Source organism: Glandiceps talaboti, chromosome 10, assembly GCF_964340395.1.
Source record: "Glandiceps talaboti chromosome 10, keGlaTala1.1, whole genome shotgun sequence".
Lineage (NCBI taxonomy): Eukaryota > Metazoa > Hemichordata > Enteropneusta > Spengelidae > Glandiceps > Glandiceps talaboti.
Genome location: NC_135558.1, coordinates 24,118,563 through 24,135,111, shown reverse-complemented (window position 1 = coordinate 24,135,111; position 16,549 = coordinate 24,118,563). Strand labels below are relative to the sequence as shown.

General features: G+C 39.1%; 1 protein-coding gene across 1 annotated transcript in view; it reads right to left on the bottom strand.

The window, feature by feature from the left end:
* Positions 1–10,834, bottom strand: part of LOC144441190 (uncharacterized) — a 57,429-nt gene extending 46,595 nt beyond the window's left edge. Inside the window, exon 1 of the mRNA XM_078130741.1 lies at positions 10,560–10,834. Within this exon, the coding sequence (XP_077986867.1) occupies positions 10,560–10,769 (210 nt within the window). The 5' untranslated portion in view covers positions 10,770–10,834. The remainder of the gene's footprint in view (positions 1–10,559) is intronic.
* Between the last annotated feature and the right edge of the window lie 5,715 nt (positions 10,835–16,549).

Below are 16,549 nucleotides of genomic sequence, written 5' to 3'. Positions count from 1 at the left end.
CAGTGCCAAACATTCACATGTGTCACTGTCAACATCACGCAACACGATCCCCTAACACAGCTTTGTCGGGATCAAAATACACATGTACTCATTTTTGTTTCCATTAATTTAACCCATCAACAAATGAAAATCACAACCTGTCCCATAAAATTTGGTTTCCTAAGGCTTATGTGGCAGAGAGATGTTCCGATTTCCCGTAGCAAGTTCAGTGTTTCACACACGTCAGTGAGTAGGTCAGAGGTCGAGACAGTGATGCGTCGGTAGACAAAACATGTGAAGAGAGACGTCCATTTCGGCGTCTCATCTACTCCCTCTAATGTTTCAATTGAAGATTATGTTTTATCAAAGTTGTATCTTTTTGTTGCATATTAATCCATTTGTTTGCATGTTAACAATAGAACTGCGCGTTGTCACTGTATCTTATATGATGTCAACAAAACTATCGCTTACGGAGTCAGTATACTTTTTGTGGTATTGACGCCGGCCAGGGCAGGGGCTTGCCCTGGACTTAGGTGTCTGCCGTAAAATGAATGCGCCAAATTGACGCAAGGTGGGAAAATTATTGCGCCATTTGTAATTTTAGGGGGCCAATGTCGCAAGGCCGCGGCCTCGGCAGAACACTGCAATAGACACCGATTGAAAGATAAACAACAAGGCGGAGCCGCGTTGTTTATCTTTCCACCGGTGTCTATTGTGAATGGGCGATACAAAAGACCCGAGTAAAAGTTACTAGTCTCATTTAAATCTACTAGGATAACCACTATTTGACGGGGTTAAAGAGTATGAAGTAAGAATGGGGAAAGATTTGTTGAACATATACATTAAGGGCTGATAAACGTAAACGGGTACTGTAGAGAGTACGGGTGATGAATGCAGTCATCCTGGTGTTCTTCACTTGTGCGTCCGAAGACACTGTGCTAAAAGGTCGTACTTAATTAGTGTTCAGCCCAGGTTCAGTTCCTTGTAAATCAAGAGTATGGTACACAACACTTCAATAACTACAAGTTGTGAATGGAATGTAAGTTTATCTCGAGTGAACTCGCTTGAATCAGCCAATCTTGGCTTGTTGTAACCATGGCTCTATTAATATTGAGATAATCCACATTGTAACCTACTTCAGTACTTGCTACAAACTCACGATTGTATCAGATGCCCAGTCTGACGGTACAACAAATCCACGCTCTCACAAACTCTGCTTGACACTCCGAGGCAAGATTTATAGATCATTATTTTACATCTACCAACATCAGACCGTGGACGAATAGAACCTGTTACAAACAGAGAAAGTAAATAACTGAATTGGATTAATAACACTTGGCACAGCATGTTGGAAGTGCAGAGACTTGTGTTACACTCCATCATTTGATAAGAACAGTATTATGACCAATTCATATAGTAGTTCACGTTCACAAACAAATATCCAATTACCCTTGCATTTCATGTACACATAAAGAGGTCATAAAACTGTTCTTATCAAACTGTTCTTATCAACTGTTCTTATCAATGCTGAGCCAAGTGTTAATAATCCAATGCATTTGTTTACTTTCCCTGTTTGGAACAGATTCCATTGTCCACAGTCTGATGTTGGCAGTTGTATGTTCATAAATGTATCAATCCAATCTTGTTTGTAGGATGGCAAAAATAAAATTTCCGCCAACTTGGCCAAGTCAGTTTTCAGTGTATGTACTAGGCTCTTGCCAAGGCATTGTATATCACGTGGTATGCAACTTGCAAGGGGCAATCTGATTGGTTGTAGTGTTTACGTACAAAACAAATAAATTAGCTATGCCATAAATACAGATATAGTACATGTATATATGAATGCATCCACGGCCAGTGGGAGGCTCGTTAAGAACATTGCCGTAAAACAGGCCGTGGTTTGCGATGATGCAATATACGTGATCATTTGGCTGTTGCTATTAGCATTGTCATATTGTTAGATATATTTGCATACATTTTTTGAATGTTCATTCACTTGTCTATGAATCCCTGATGTTATCTTTGCAATATCCATGATAATTTGGTTATTGCTATGGGTGTGGCCTTGTTGCTAGGCATATTTGCAAACATGCTAAATGAGTGTTTGTTCTAGAATGACGGATTTTTACTGATCAGAAGTCAAATTGGCAAAAATTTCACGCCTTGAAAATATACTATTCGCATTTGGTAGGGATCAGTCACATCCCGTTTGGGGTACAAATTGCGACCATTTCACAGGTAGGAAAACATATACTGATAAAGTAATTAATGTTGTTGATATCATGATTTATAATTACTCTCTTGTTGATGCTTGTCAGTATTTATTCATTTCAGTGTGTTTGTTTGTTTGTTTGTTTGTTTGTTTTCAAAAACATAAGTAAGCCTGTGTGTCCTGTGGGCAGATGCGAAATGAGCATCTCTTGAGTCCCATTATTTGTTATGTCTTGTCATGACCTTTGACCACATTACTGTGACTCCCTCAAAACACTAAACTTGTTATGGGATATTGGAACATTTATCTCCTACACAACCTCTATTAACCAAATTTTAAAGGATGGGGTACGATTTTCATTTGTTGGTGGGTCAGATAACTGGAAACAAAATGAATATACTTGTATTTTGATTCCGATAAAGGCATGTTAGAGGATGGTATTGCATGATGTCGATACATGTCAATGGGCAGTGTGATCACACTTAGACTGATGCATACTTGTTCACATGTGCATAGATACAATGAATTTACAATGTTGTGCGAATGAAAAAATGATTACAATGGTACATGTATTTAAGACATTGTAACTTTGACCTTGAGTCAAATGATGGTTCTGGTACAAGATTTATGAGTTTCAATAGATCAATAACATCCAGTGTCACTGTTCAGTATCAAGTTTATTATGATGTCACTTGATAGCAGAACAAGATCATCTAAGCATGGCATTAATTTTATGCATGTAGTGATTAAGCAATAAATCACCCCCTGGGGAAGGTATACCAAAAGGTTTGACTAGTCAAAACTGAGTGGTATACCTTCCCCAGGGAGTGGTTTATCACTTTCATATTATACCAGTATATTGAAAATATCGGAAACAAGATAAGAACTAACGTTTTCTAGTTTCATACTGTGACTAATTTGCATAACAATAACGCTGCTTTCAAGACAGCTGATCTGGGCTTCAACCATGACATGAACATCAAGCAGCAACTGGATTTATTTTATCTGCTCGTCGTTTCTAGGGATAACCTGTACATTGATCGGCTCATTAAAAGTGTACAGTAATGAATAAACAACCTGTTTGACTCAAGGTATAAACTTGAAGTGGTTTATTGAATACGGCATGCTTCGTGCCCGGTCGACATCGCGACTCGGTGGAGTGACATGGCAGCAAATTGATATTTGTATTTATATTTATATTACTGGAAGAGACGTCAGTAGATTTTCGGGTTTGACGTTTTCCCTCCCAGATTGATGACTGATACTCTAGGACAGGATTCCAGACAAATTTTTATTTAGATTAATGGTAAGTCGGCCAGTGTAAACTCGTACACTTGCTTCATTTTTATGACAGACAGGACAGCTCACTCGTTTCCACTCCAGCCGAGGCTAGACGGTACTACTAGTACTACTACTAGAACCGATCGTGTGCATGCCTTAACCTTAGTAGGCGATGATTTGTACAAATACGCGATAACTTTGCTGCTTTCGAAATTTCCATCAATATTTCCAACAAAATATTGTCTCATTGAGAAAAATCCTCCTCCAACAATTCGCAGAGTTCACTATCAGTATCCCGTCAGCTGACTACAACGCTCGCGTAGACGAACAACAATTAACATCAAAATTTGCATGCGTGCCAACCGTGCAATATTGCTCATTCAGACATGCTAGTTCAATGTCTAGACCAATCAGATCTCTCGATTTGTGCCATCAATATACTGGTATAATATAATACACATCTAAGAATGGCATTAATTTCATACATCTAAGCATGGCAATATCTTTAGTGGTACACATCTAAGCATGGCAATACAATGTACCTTTACAGTGTTACACATATACCGGGGGGGGGGGGGGGGGGGGGGTACCACTGGCCAGGTCTGGTAGGTGTGCGTGGCCAATGGTGTCAACCTCAGACCCCATTTTAGACCAATTGTGACCCAAAACCAATACCTCATTTTAAACCGATCAACTTTTTAGAAGACCCCATTTTAGACCAATGTTGAACGATGAATGCAGTGCTGCTCATGCGCAGTTAAAGCAACAATGCATTATGGTTGGTATCTAAGAACAATCATTTCCCGGGGTAATTCCCGGAAATTCAAAATTTATTACGGTCCAGAACCCCATTTTAGACCAAACAAAATAAAAAATTGTGAAAAGTGGACCCCATTTTATACTCATTAACTCTAAAAAGACAGTACCCATTTTAGACCAAAGGGCGAAAAACCCTACCCAAAAGGGCGGCATGATAAAAATGTATACCCAATAGGTAGGAGTACCCCACCCTGGGGGCAATACCTTTACAATAATACACATCTAAGTATGGCAATACCAGGGTTCTGCTGATGACTGGATGAGTCCTGGTCGCTCATTAATATTCATGAATAAATTAAAATAATTTACATATTGAATATTAATTAATTCATTGATTCTTACACACATACATACATACATACTCACAACAAATGAAACATCCCTAAAACATATGTACATTGTTCACAGCACAAAACAACACTGTACTGATATTTATTTGGTTTCATTACATTATTGGTATATTTTTTTCAAACTACAATTACAAACATTAGAATCATTACATATACAATAACAAACATATTGAAAGGCAATTATTTCTTACAGGGTGAAGATGGTATACATTATGAAATCAACATCAGAACTGAATAAAGATTACTGAAAAAAACTCTGTGTTATATTACTCCATGACAATGTAGACATCTTTACAAATTTACATTCACACATTGTTTTTGAATTTGAATTGCAATATAAAATGTTAAGGAAATAACATCTACAAACACAAATTGAACGTTCAGATTATACATACAGTGTATCAATTCAAACTTCGTCGGGTCCTACTGATCATACTATGGTTACAATAACGGTACATAATGTTGCCAAATTCAGATTGTGTCCTAGCAACGAGATTGAGTTCACTCACTGTAAACACGTGTCAGTACATCGTTCTAAAAATAGAGTCTCACTGTTCATGACTTCCTGATTACTTGTGGTTGTACAAACGACGATGTTTCCTCTTCGCCCACAATTCTACGGCACGATCATAGTTGTACTCAGCAACTGTTGGCCCGTCCACAGCTATACGCACTAAACTGTCAACACTGACTTGGCTCAGACGATTTCTTGGGGTTGTCTTGATTATCTTCAGTTGCGAAAAAATTCGCTCCGAGTCTGCGGTATGACATGGCAAAACACGGTAGATTTTGGCTAACTTCACCATACTTGGAAAGGCCTGTTGAACAACTTTGTTGGTGCACAGAAGTTCTACGATGGCTTGCGGTTTGGCATTTGGTTGTTTCAATATAGAGTCTCTTGCATAATTCTTGAAATTAGACCATTCGTTGACTGCTTCGGTAATGATATCATGCTGACCCTGCTTCTGTATAAAGCGTGCAGAAAGACTTCGAATTGCTTCGTCGCCGTAGTCAGGGGATGCGTTCACTTGTAAACGAGTTATATCAAATATATCGAAGCAGGATAGAATACCAACATCCTCACACGGAAATCGTCGCTCGATGTTGCTGACTAGGGCAGCTATGTACCTCTCGATAACTTGTTTTACGGTTGATTCGTCTGTGACACGTTTCTTCACGGCGATGTCAAACTTCTCTAGTTCGTCAAGAAAACTGCCCAACGCTCTGAAATTCTCACCGCCAACACTTCCCATCTGCTTCAGTGTGGTCACTGTTGACAAGATGAGGGGCTTGAGGTGACTGTGTTCGAACTCACGTGCCTGAAAAGCCTTTGACAACTTGCTAAGATGTGGGAGAACGTCACATAGCAACAGCATAGTGGCGATGAATGGATACGCAGTCAGCGTGTGGTAAAGACCGATTGCCTTTACGTCACCACGTTCTTCACCTTCACGTTCAAGACTTACTAGTACACTGTGGAAAGTCTCTTTTAATCGTGCCACTGATAAATCGATACTCAACCATCTCGTTGATGATGGTTCGATTGGCTTCATCACTTTCTTGCCCAAAGTTGCCTGCACTGCATGAAGGCCAGCCATGCGAACTGCACTATTGTTGAAAAAATCATACAGCTGACGTAGTACTGTGTAAAACTTTTTCACCACTGGCACTGCGGCTGCTGCTTGTGATGATGCCAACTGTAACCTATGGGCACAACAGTGGATGCCTATCGCCGTTGGTGCAAGTTCTTGAAGCCGTTTGACGACTCCGTTGTTCTTTCCGGTCATTACCGCTGCCCCATCAGTTCCTATCCCAACAAGTACGTCAAGGTCTACTTGTTTTTCCCGGAAGAATGATGTCACGTGGGTGGTGAGTGTCTCTGCATTTAGTGAAATTGTTGGTGACTCGTCCAGGGTTTCATCATATTTCAAAGGTTCAATCAACTTCAGAAACTTGACACACAGCTGCCCATATTGATCAAGGAAACGACAGTTCAAAGTCAATTGTTCGTTGACGCTTACATCAGATGTCTCATCGAGCATGATCGCAAAACACTCAGATTGTTTCAGCTGTTGGATGGTTTCATCTTCTAGTAAGGCTGACAGGATACTCAACATCTCTTGAATGGATTTGTCACTGCAGTATGTTACACTTTTTGAAATATTGAGGTCATCTTTGACAGACAAGCCGAGTTCGGTTAATAAATCAAGTAACGGTTCAAAGTTTGTTGTATGAGGTATGCGACGTTTTGCTAGATGGTACAGGCATTTGAAAGCAGAGACTATGGCGTCCTGTTTCACCTCAGGTTGAATGGTTTCGCCGATATCTTGTGTTGTGGCGCTCAACAGTTCTAGTTTGACGGCATCACGGTGGGCGGCGGTTTGCTCGTGCTCTTTGATGCTGACTAAACGAAGACGTCTGCATGCCGTCTTGTTCCACACATCTCTGTCATAGGGACGCTTATCGTACTTCTGACATAGTCTGCAATACATGCCCTCATTAGAAATGAAGTACAACCATGTCTTGCGACCATTCGCCCATTCTTCTTTGTAGGTAGTTGCTTGTCTCTTCCTCTTTGTGGCTGGAGAATCAGCATCGGTGTGTCTTGACTTCTTCGAAATGTTGGCGGGATTTTCGTTTTCGTCACCAGGCACCTTGCGTTTCGTTGTAGAAAAATAACGGTCTAACGACATGACTGAACTTGATACTTTGAATGCTACTTGAAAATATATTACTGGAGGAAGCTATGGGAACGTGTGTCACTTGTGTTGTCGATCACAAAATGGATACAAACAGTCGAATTTTGGTCGCTTTTAAACCTTTTTCGTGCATATGATTAATTTTGCTTTTAGGAAAAGAAAGAAATCGGTAACGTATGATCATTCATTAGAAACAATCGATCATTCTTCATTAGAAACAATACTCATATGTAACATTTTACGTTTGTCGGTACTACTGGGGGTACTCCTGGTTTTGATTTTTACCGTCCCATTGAAGATCTCCATACGGACGTTTAACACCTCCGAGCGTGTAATTTACACGTGGTGTCGGCATCATGTCAAGTTAACTCTGTGTTTTGTTTACGTATCTGAAAGCACGTTGACACCTCGTTGTATTAGTATTTACTGTCCCTTGTTTCCCTATTGTGTATGGTCTAAAAACATACCACCTACACTAGTTTTCAATAAAGATTTTAATTCCTTATCATTTTAAACAATTGTTTGTGTGTATGTTATAACAATTGACTTTGAAAGCAGGCGGCCCATGCCACCTTTGTGACAGTGGGAGTCGTGGTCGGCAACCTTTGAGTTGTGGTCGCTAAATCTGAGTGCCGGACGCTTGCGACCGGTGGCGACCACCGTCGGCAGAACCCTGCAATACCTTTACAGTGTTACAAATCTAAGCATGGCAATACCTTTACAGTATAACACATCTAAGCATGGCAATACCTTTACAGTATAACACATCTAAGCATGGCAATACCTTTACAGTGTTACACATCTAAGCATGGCAATACCTTTACAGTATAACACATCTAAGCATGGCAATACCTTTACAGTATAACACATCTAAGCATGGCAATACCTTTACAGTGTTACACATCTAAGCATGGCAATACCTTTACAGTATAACACATCTAAGCATGGCAATACCTTTACAGTATAACACATCTAAGCATGGCAATACCTTTACAGTATTACACATCTAAGCATGGCAATACCTTTATAGTATAACACATCTAAGCATGGCAATACCTTTACAGTGTTACACATCTAAGCATGGCAATACATTTACAGTGTTACACATCTAAGCATGGCAATACCTTTACAGTGTTACACATCTAAGCATGGCAATACCTTTACAGTATAACACATCTAAGCATGGCAATACCTTTACAGTGTTACACATCTAAGCATGGCAATACCTTTACAGTATAACACATCTAAGCATGGCAATACCTTTACAGTGTTACACATCTAAGCATGGCAATACCTTTATAGTATTACACATCTAAGCATGGCAATACCTTTACAGTATAACACATCTAAACATGGCAATACCTTTATGAAATTATAGTATTACACATCTAAGCATGGCAATACCTTTACAGTATAACACATCTAAACATGGCAATACCTTTACAGTGTTACACATCTAAGCATGGCAATACCTTTATAGTATTACACATCTAAGCATGGCAATACCTTTACAGTGTTACACATCTAAGCATGGCAATACCTTTACTGTATTACACATCTAAGCATGGCAATACCTTTACTGTATTACACATCTAAGCATGGCAATACCTTTACTGTATTACACATCTAAGCATGGCAATACCTTTATAGTATTACACATCTAAGCATGACAATACCTTTACAGTGTTACACATCTAAGCATGGCAATACCTTTACAGTGTTACACATCTAAGCATGGCAATACCTTTACAGTATAACACATCTAAGCATGGCAATACCTTTACAGTGTTACACATCTAAGCATGGCAATACCTTTACAGTGTTACACATCTAAGCATGGCAATACCTTTACAGTATAACACATCTAAGCATGGCAATACCTTTACAGTATAACACATCTAAGCATGGCAATACCTTTATAGTATTACACATTTACTGTAATCCTGCTACAAGAATAAAAATATTATCAGTTATGAGATGCAAATGTCAGGACATTAAGATTTAGAGAAAATAATACTGTGAGAAAGGCCACTCACTGACTACTAGTACAATTTAAAGGCCTGGTATTAAATCCCAGATTGTCACATTAGTGCATTACCAATAAATACCATGTCGGTGGAGCCATACTGCATACATGGATCATGTATTATGCTTTTGTTCTTGGCCAAATTCTTCTGACAGACAGCTATTTTCATACCAATGTTTTTAATCATTTCCATTTTGTGTTATTTCCCATAACCACAACGCAGTCCGGCCATGTGCATAATCAAAATACCATTAAATCATGCTAGATCAATGATAACCAAGCAGTGCCTTCCGGTCACCAACACCAATCTCACCTGATCTGACTGTCAGTGTCACCTTTAAGAGACCCGGCCGACTGACAAAGGGTAAAGAAAGCCTCACGGAAAAACATGGTAGAATAAAATGGCTACTTAAACTATGTGAGAATATGTATGTCTCCAGTGCACCTGAGGTATGATGTATCTTACGCTAGGCGAGTGTCAATGTGTGTATGCGCCTATCATATTTCACTGGTATGGGTTGCAAGCGGGAAAGCCACTTTACTCGCTTGACACAGATATAGATCTCCAATGTAAAAGAAAGATATGTTTCAGACAGATTACAACGCAAAAGCCATCAACTTCTCCGATCACTTTTCTTATTTTACTGCCGCCGGTTTCACAAATAGTTGATGTTGCATTGCGATGAATACAGTATTAAATAACAACACAGTTTGTACAGTAATATCCGATTTGAGGAGCAAATCGATAGTAGCCAGCTGGCTCGTGATACACAATGCAGACAGACATACGGACAATAAACACGACCAGATTTGTCTCGGTTTGATCGCGCACACTATCCTAAAAGGGAGGGAGAGTGGTTTGATAGATCACAGATAGTCAATTAGTATTACATACATTCGCTATAAAACGTGTATTCGCTTCTTGTTAATGTGGCCTCGCGTGTGTATATGAAAGGGAAATTATCAGCAAAAAGACATGTGAGTCGCAATACAAGGAAACCAAACAAACACACACCCAGATTTTACGCGGTATTTCTAAACAGGGACTCGATGGAGTAATCTATCGGAATATCGAACACTTTTGGCTGCGACGTAATCATATCAATATAACCCATATTTAGATAAAAATTGCACATGAATGTAATTAATTAGTTCCTTTACATTACATGGGTGTGAAAATTATCATTACTTACGAGCTTCAACTTCGGAGGCCTTTCTGAGCGACGTTGGTACGAGCTCATGTCGGCCATCATGGGAGAGAAGATTTTGTGGAGGAAATACTTGGGTGGTATATCGGCATCTCTGCTGAGATGAATAACGGCTGTACCGAAATCAACCTCATCACCCGCACGGTCAACTTCATGAATAATACCGTCACAGTCGTCTATGAGCAAAGACGCCATGATTTCGACGAAAACCAAGGAGAGAAATCCAACTGTCTTTTGTGTCGACGGTTCAGGCACAACCGCTGTGATGACGGAAAATAAAATGCAATCAAAGGAAATGTACACATGGGACGTACCACTGAACCATGGGGAGGTCAGCACTCCTGTTTTAATTTACATTTCATAGAACACGTGATGTTATGTGGTGTAGAGCATTCATCACTATACTTACTTAGCTGCGCCGCTACCGGTCTAGCAAGTCTTCGCAGAAGACACACTACCTAAATACGTTACTTCTAAGTTCTATGTGACTGAATGGAGACACGATTTAAAAGATCTAGAAATTAGTGGCAACAAATACATGCCATTCAGTAAAAATTACATGGCCACCAACAAAATGCTTGCGAATAGTTTTTTCTTCATATTACTTATAAACATGATTTAAAAGAAATTAGCAATGTGTTTATGACAGGCAGGAATTGGCTTGATTTTGATAAATTGACCTTGAAGGGCAAGGCCAAGTTCAAAGTCTCCAAATGCATCTGACAATAAGGGGGTAGACACTCAAATGAACTCTCTATGTATTACAGTTATGTAGTAAATAATGATTATTAACTGCGAAATCGGCTCTTGAACGCCACATTTTAGAAAATATGATTGGGGAGGGTCACATTTTATTTCGACTCATTGAATTGCCTATTACATTGTTATTTTAGGATTTTTGTCATCCCATTGCTGCCCCCATCCCAGTTCCAAATCCTGTTGCTGCCGATGATTCAGGTTAGGGTTGAAGGATTAGGTTAGGGTTAGGTTTCAATTCATATCAACCTATATCAAAATGCTGCTGACAACCATGTAATGAATTAATAGCCAGTCGTGGTGTGATGAGAGGAGTGAGTTTCACGTGTAAAACGGGAATAGTTGGGTAAGCTTAAAGATACTAGGGATAATAATATTGTGGAGCCTGTTGACCTTGCTCCCGAAGATGTCAGGAGTGTGCCAATTATCATTGGGGGTTGAATTGTGTCCTTCAGCTCAGCCTATGAGATCCAAACACAGGTATTTATTAATGTAGTGCCCATCCACATAGTCTAGTTCTAAACTGGTACAGTGTATTACGTATTAACAACTTCATTACACTTTTTCAGTTTAGTCAATACCGTTATGAAAGGTGCTAATTATGGTGCTCCCCTGCTCATTAATATTCATTTGATACAGCTGTATCTGCTGTTTCTAGGACTGCACTGATATGCAAATGTCCAACCAGGACTCCAACTCCAGTCTGTTTCAACTAAAATCACATGGGGATGCAAAAACGTCATCATATTTATATGAACACGGTTGGGGGGGGGGAGCATAGATATATGTGTTCGAACAACAGTCTTGACTAGACTGGAGAAGTGTAATGAAGTTTTTGATATGTAATACACTGTACCAGTTTAGAACTAGGGGTGCGTTCAGTAGCCAAAACGTTTTGTCATTGTTTAGCCAGGGTGCTCAGGCCCTGTTTCGAACCGTATAATGCATGTTGCACATGAAAAACAAAAGATGGCTGCACATTCAAACAGAAGATTGTCGCATTTTGTGTACATTCAGCACTCATCATTGAAAAGATGATGCGCATAGTTAAATCACACCTTTGCAGTATTGTCAGGATGCTAGAATGCCTAAAAAAGGCCTGTTATGTATGCATACACTATTCTTACACTAACGAAGTGATCTTTGACCTTTGACCTGACCCCAAGTTTATCTTGCATCACTCGATGTACGTCAAATCGACCGTACCATTATGCCGCCGGTTATTCATATTTCTAAATACCATTGCCAATTGTAAATGACCAATTCCATGAACTTTTTTGTAGTGCTGAATCATAATATGCACTAAGTAATCCTACACAAAATCTCCAGTTCGCCGATGGTGAGAATTCGTGGCTGCCATCTTGGCTTTTGGCGAGTCACCTCACTTTTCCACCTTTCTTCATCCCAGGTCGCCCGCGAAAAACTATGACAATTAGTCGTTCGGGAACAAAACGTTTTGAAATGTCCACGGGCGTTTTGTTTACCGAACGCGCCCCTGTTGTGGGAATGTCTTTAAAACTTATTTTAGGGAGCATTCGTTTTTTACGGGGAGGGGGGGGGGTCGGTGGAATTTGAGGTATGAATTAAATGTAAAAAGCAACCCCCCCCCCTAAAAATTACTTTTCTAAAATTTGACTCCCCCTAAATCCATCAATTGTAAAATGTGACACCCCCCCTATAAAAATTTTTCACTTGATTTATAATAGATTTATGAAACACTTGACTTATATGAGTGTTTGTTCGACATATCACATAATGGACCATGAAACCTAGTCCATGTAGTTCCGTGACTTCCAAGTAGTACACTGTCTGCCTGATCTTGTTGTGTGAAAGAGTTCATTTTCAATGTCACTGCTATCACTTTCAGAGTCACTTTCCGAGTCACTTTCCTCTGATTCACCCAATTCATGTATCACTACATCATACATGTCCATCTTCTGATTCACTGTCTTCGTCCATCTCATCCTCTTCATCGCTCTCCTCCTCCTCTTTATCCCTCTCATGGTTCACTCTCAGACTTTCCAGTGTTGTTTGACACAGCTGCCTGCCAATGTGTGCTTCAACTATTTTCAGTTTGTCTTTTTTTAGCATCTTTCTCTCAGTTGTCAATTTATGTCTGTTCATGTACATGTCCAGGTCAGAAACTTTCATCTTACGTAATTCACTGTTTCTGTACAGTGCATTCCAGTCATGGCTGTCATACTGTCGTGGTTGATCCACAGCATTTATGGTGGAATTCACTCAGGTCAATTGTTTCTTTGATATGTTTGGTAAGTGGTCAAAAATTAATTTGAATGAGTTCTGTTGTTTTTAAAGAGTTTTTAAAGAGTTTTAAAAGTGAGGTATGTCATTATATTGCCACAGCCTGAAAGTTTTATTTTTGTGATTCTGTGTTTTCTTTTTTTTACTTGTTATCACCTGATCAGACAGAATAAAGACATGTTTGTATTCTGTTTTGTACATTTTTTTGTCAATTCTGTTGTTTTTTGCTATGATTCCATACAAATCTGTTGTAAAAATTGACCCCCCCCCCAAACCATTGGATATAAAATTTGACTCCCCCTAAAAACTGCTTTGTAAAAGTCAACCCCCCCCCCCCGAATTCCACCGACCCCCCCCCCCCTCCCCGTAAAAAACGAATGCTCCCTTATTTTTATTTATTTATACTGGATAGTTCTTTAAGCATTTAAACACTTGTCTCCCAAAAAGTCCACTGAGGGCCATCCCTCATGGGTTCAGTGTTAATGCAGGAGGAAACTGGAGTACCCGGGGAAAACCTGCGTTGTTCGGTAGAGTCAAACTGAACGACACTCTTCTTACTTACAGCGTGGTAAATTTAATCGGTTCGAACCCCGACCGCAGTGGTAACAGGCAAGTGGTTTAACCACTTGGCCACCGACAACCCATTGATGGCAGCGTAGGATGAAGTCCATACCATTGATTCTGGGACTCGTGTCCTTTAACATATCTGACAATATTTTAAATGCTGTCTCATGTTTTGAATAGCCTGGAGGGTCATGTTTTAGAGAAAGAAAGTTGAGGGAGGGCCACTATTTAGCACGATGGAGTTGGAGGAGGTCAGTGACACAACAGTCCAAGCCTAATTGCCCCCAGCCCTCCCCTTTTTGCAAACTGCTAAAGGTTTACCCTCTAAATTAGGGTGACAGATTTTGAGTCATGAAACAGAGTCACCTGCTAGATCATTATTTATCTTCGGAGATGACGCACTTGGCCTACTATCCCAAGACATTTTGTTCTTGACTGAGTAGTTGTCACTTCATTTAGCCAAGTCATTTGTGTACATTCTTGTCCTATACATATTGCAATGGTATATTTTAGTTGTGCAAATTGTCCTGTGTAAAAATAATTACTGAAACTGCAGGAAATGAGACTACTTTCTCATATGAGTGCCTGCAATCTTTTTGTTCTTCATGTGTAACGTACATTCTAAAAATGGTTGTAGTTGGCAAAATGTTTTTACTCTTGAATGCACCCAGTACGTACAAGAACGAGTATGAAATCTATGGAAAAAATGTAATGCACAGAACAGAAGACACTAATTGCAAGCCGCTTTTATTTTTGGCGACTATGAAAACAAAGATAACTGATGGCAAATTGCTGAGAAAGAATAACCTGACAACTAATCGAAAATTTACATTAAATATTATAATGGATTTACATCTTTGGATCTGAATGTGAATCAAAAAAAAATATTCAATTGATATCTGACTATAGTCTAGACTTTGGTTAATGTGTAGCGTATCTGCGCAATGCCATGTTTATCATGCATTCGCGTTGAAATCCTACATCGGTCTGAATATTCACAGAATTAGATGTGTGGTCAAAAAACATAACTCAAAAACTCCCATACAGATCGGTCTGAAATTTGGTGGGAACATTCTTAGGGGTGTTTAGATTACGAAATGTCCATGACATGATGATTCCATCAGTAATATGCAAATTGGGGGTAAAAATGTGTCTTTTTGGTCAAACATCTTTCATTCCAAAACCTCCTAGCAATTTGGGCTGAAATTTAATGGGGATGCATCTGTGGGTGTCTAGATGAAGAAATATTAACATATAATGAGCTCATCAGTGATATGCAAATTAAATGTAAAAATGTGAATTTTGGTCAAAAATTTGTATCTCAAATAGTAGTTGATCAATGAGACTGAAACTTGGTGAGATGTTTCTAGAAGTGTTATTCTGCACATTTTCTTCACAACATTTTGACACAATTGGCCCTAGCAACCATGACCACGCCTTTAGCAACAACCAAATGGCAGTCAATTTGGTCATATAGCAACATCATCTGGTAGGCAAGTGAGTAAACATTCAAAAAACGTATGCAAATACCACTAGCAACCATGACCACGCCCATAGCAACAGCCGAATGATCACATATATTGCAAAGATAACAACGGGGATTAATAGACATGTGAGTAAAATGCAAAGATAACAACAGGGTTGGATAGGCAACTGGATAGTCTTTCAGCAAATGAACAGCTATACCTAGCATGGATCAGCATGTGGGTAAACATTTTTAAAAACTGTACAGTTGTGCTACAATGTCATTGGCACTATTATTTATTTATTTATTTTTTTTAATAGATTTTTGAATTTTTAAATACAACATGATAAACATTTATGTATAAGGCTCTGTGAGTAGTGAAAATTCCTGTGAATTTTTCAAAAGAATTACAATATTGTTATCGATTGATCACAAAGTGCATCGTGACTTATCCAAGTGACATATTTTCGACAAAGAAATATACGTAAAATGAAATGTTCTTTGATGAAAAACATGTTTACACATAAACAATCAATGTGAAAATCAAATGGAATGAAATTTATATCTGGAAAATAAATGGGCCAATTTTGTTTCATTTTTAAAACGTCATGCAGAAGGTATAATCCCTAGCTGATCAACGATGACTCAAAGTGCATTATCGAAAATAAAAATTACCTTGAAATTTTGACTGTCATTTTACTTCAGTAGTAAAAATTAAAATTGTGGAAAAATTAGCAATCACTATTGATGATGTTGCAGTGCAGCTCAAACGCATGAAGGCAAGCAAAGCCCCCAGGTCTAGACGGTTTTACCAGCCGTCTTAGTAACTCCAGGCATGTGTGGATGATCTCAGCCCTGTAGTTCAGCAGTTCATTGACACAGGCATTATTCCCACCCTATGGAAAACAGTTGTGCCTATCCCTAAAAT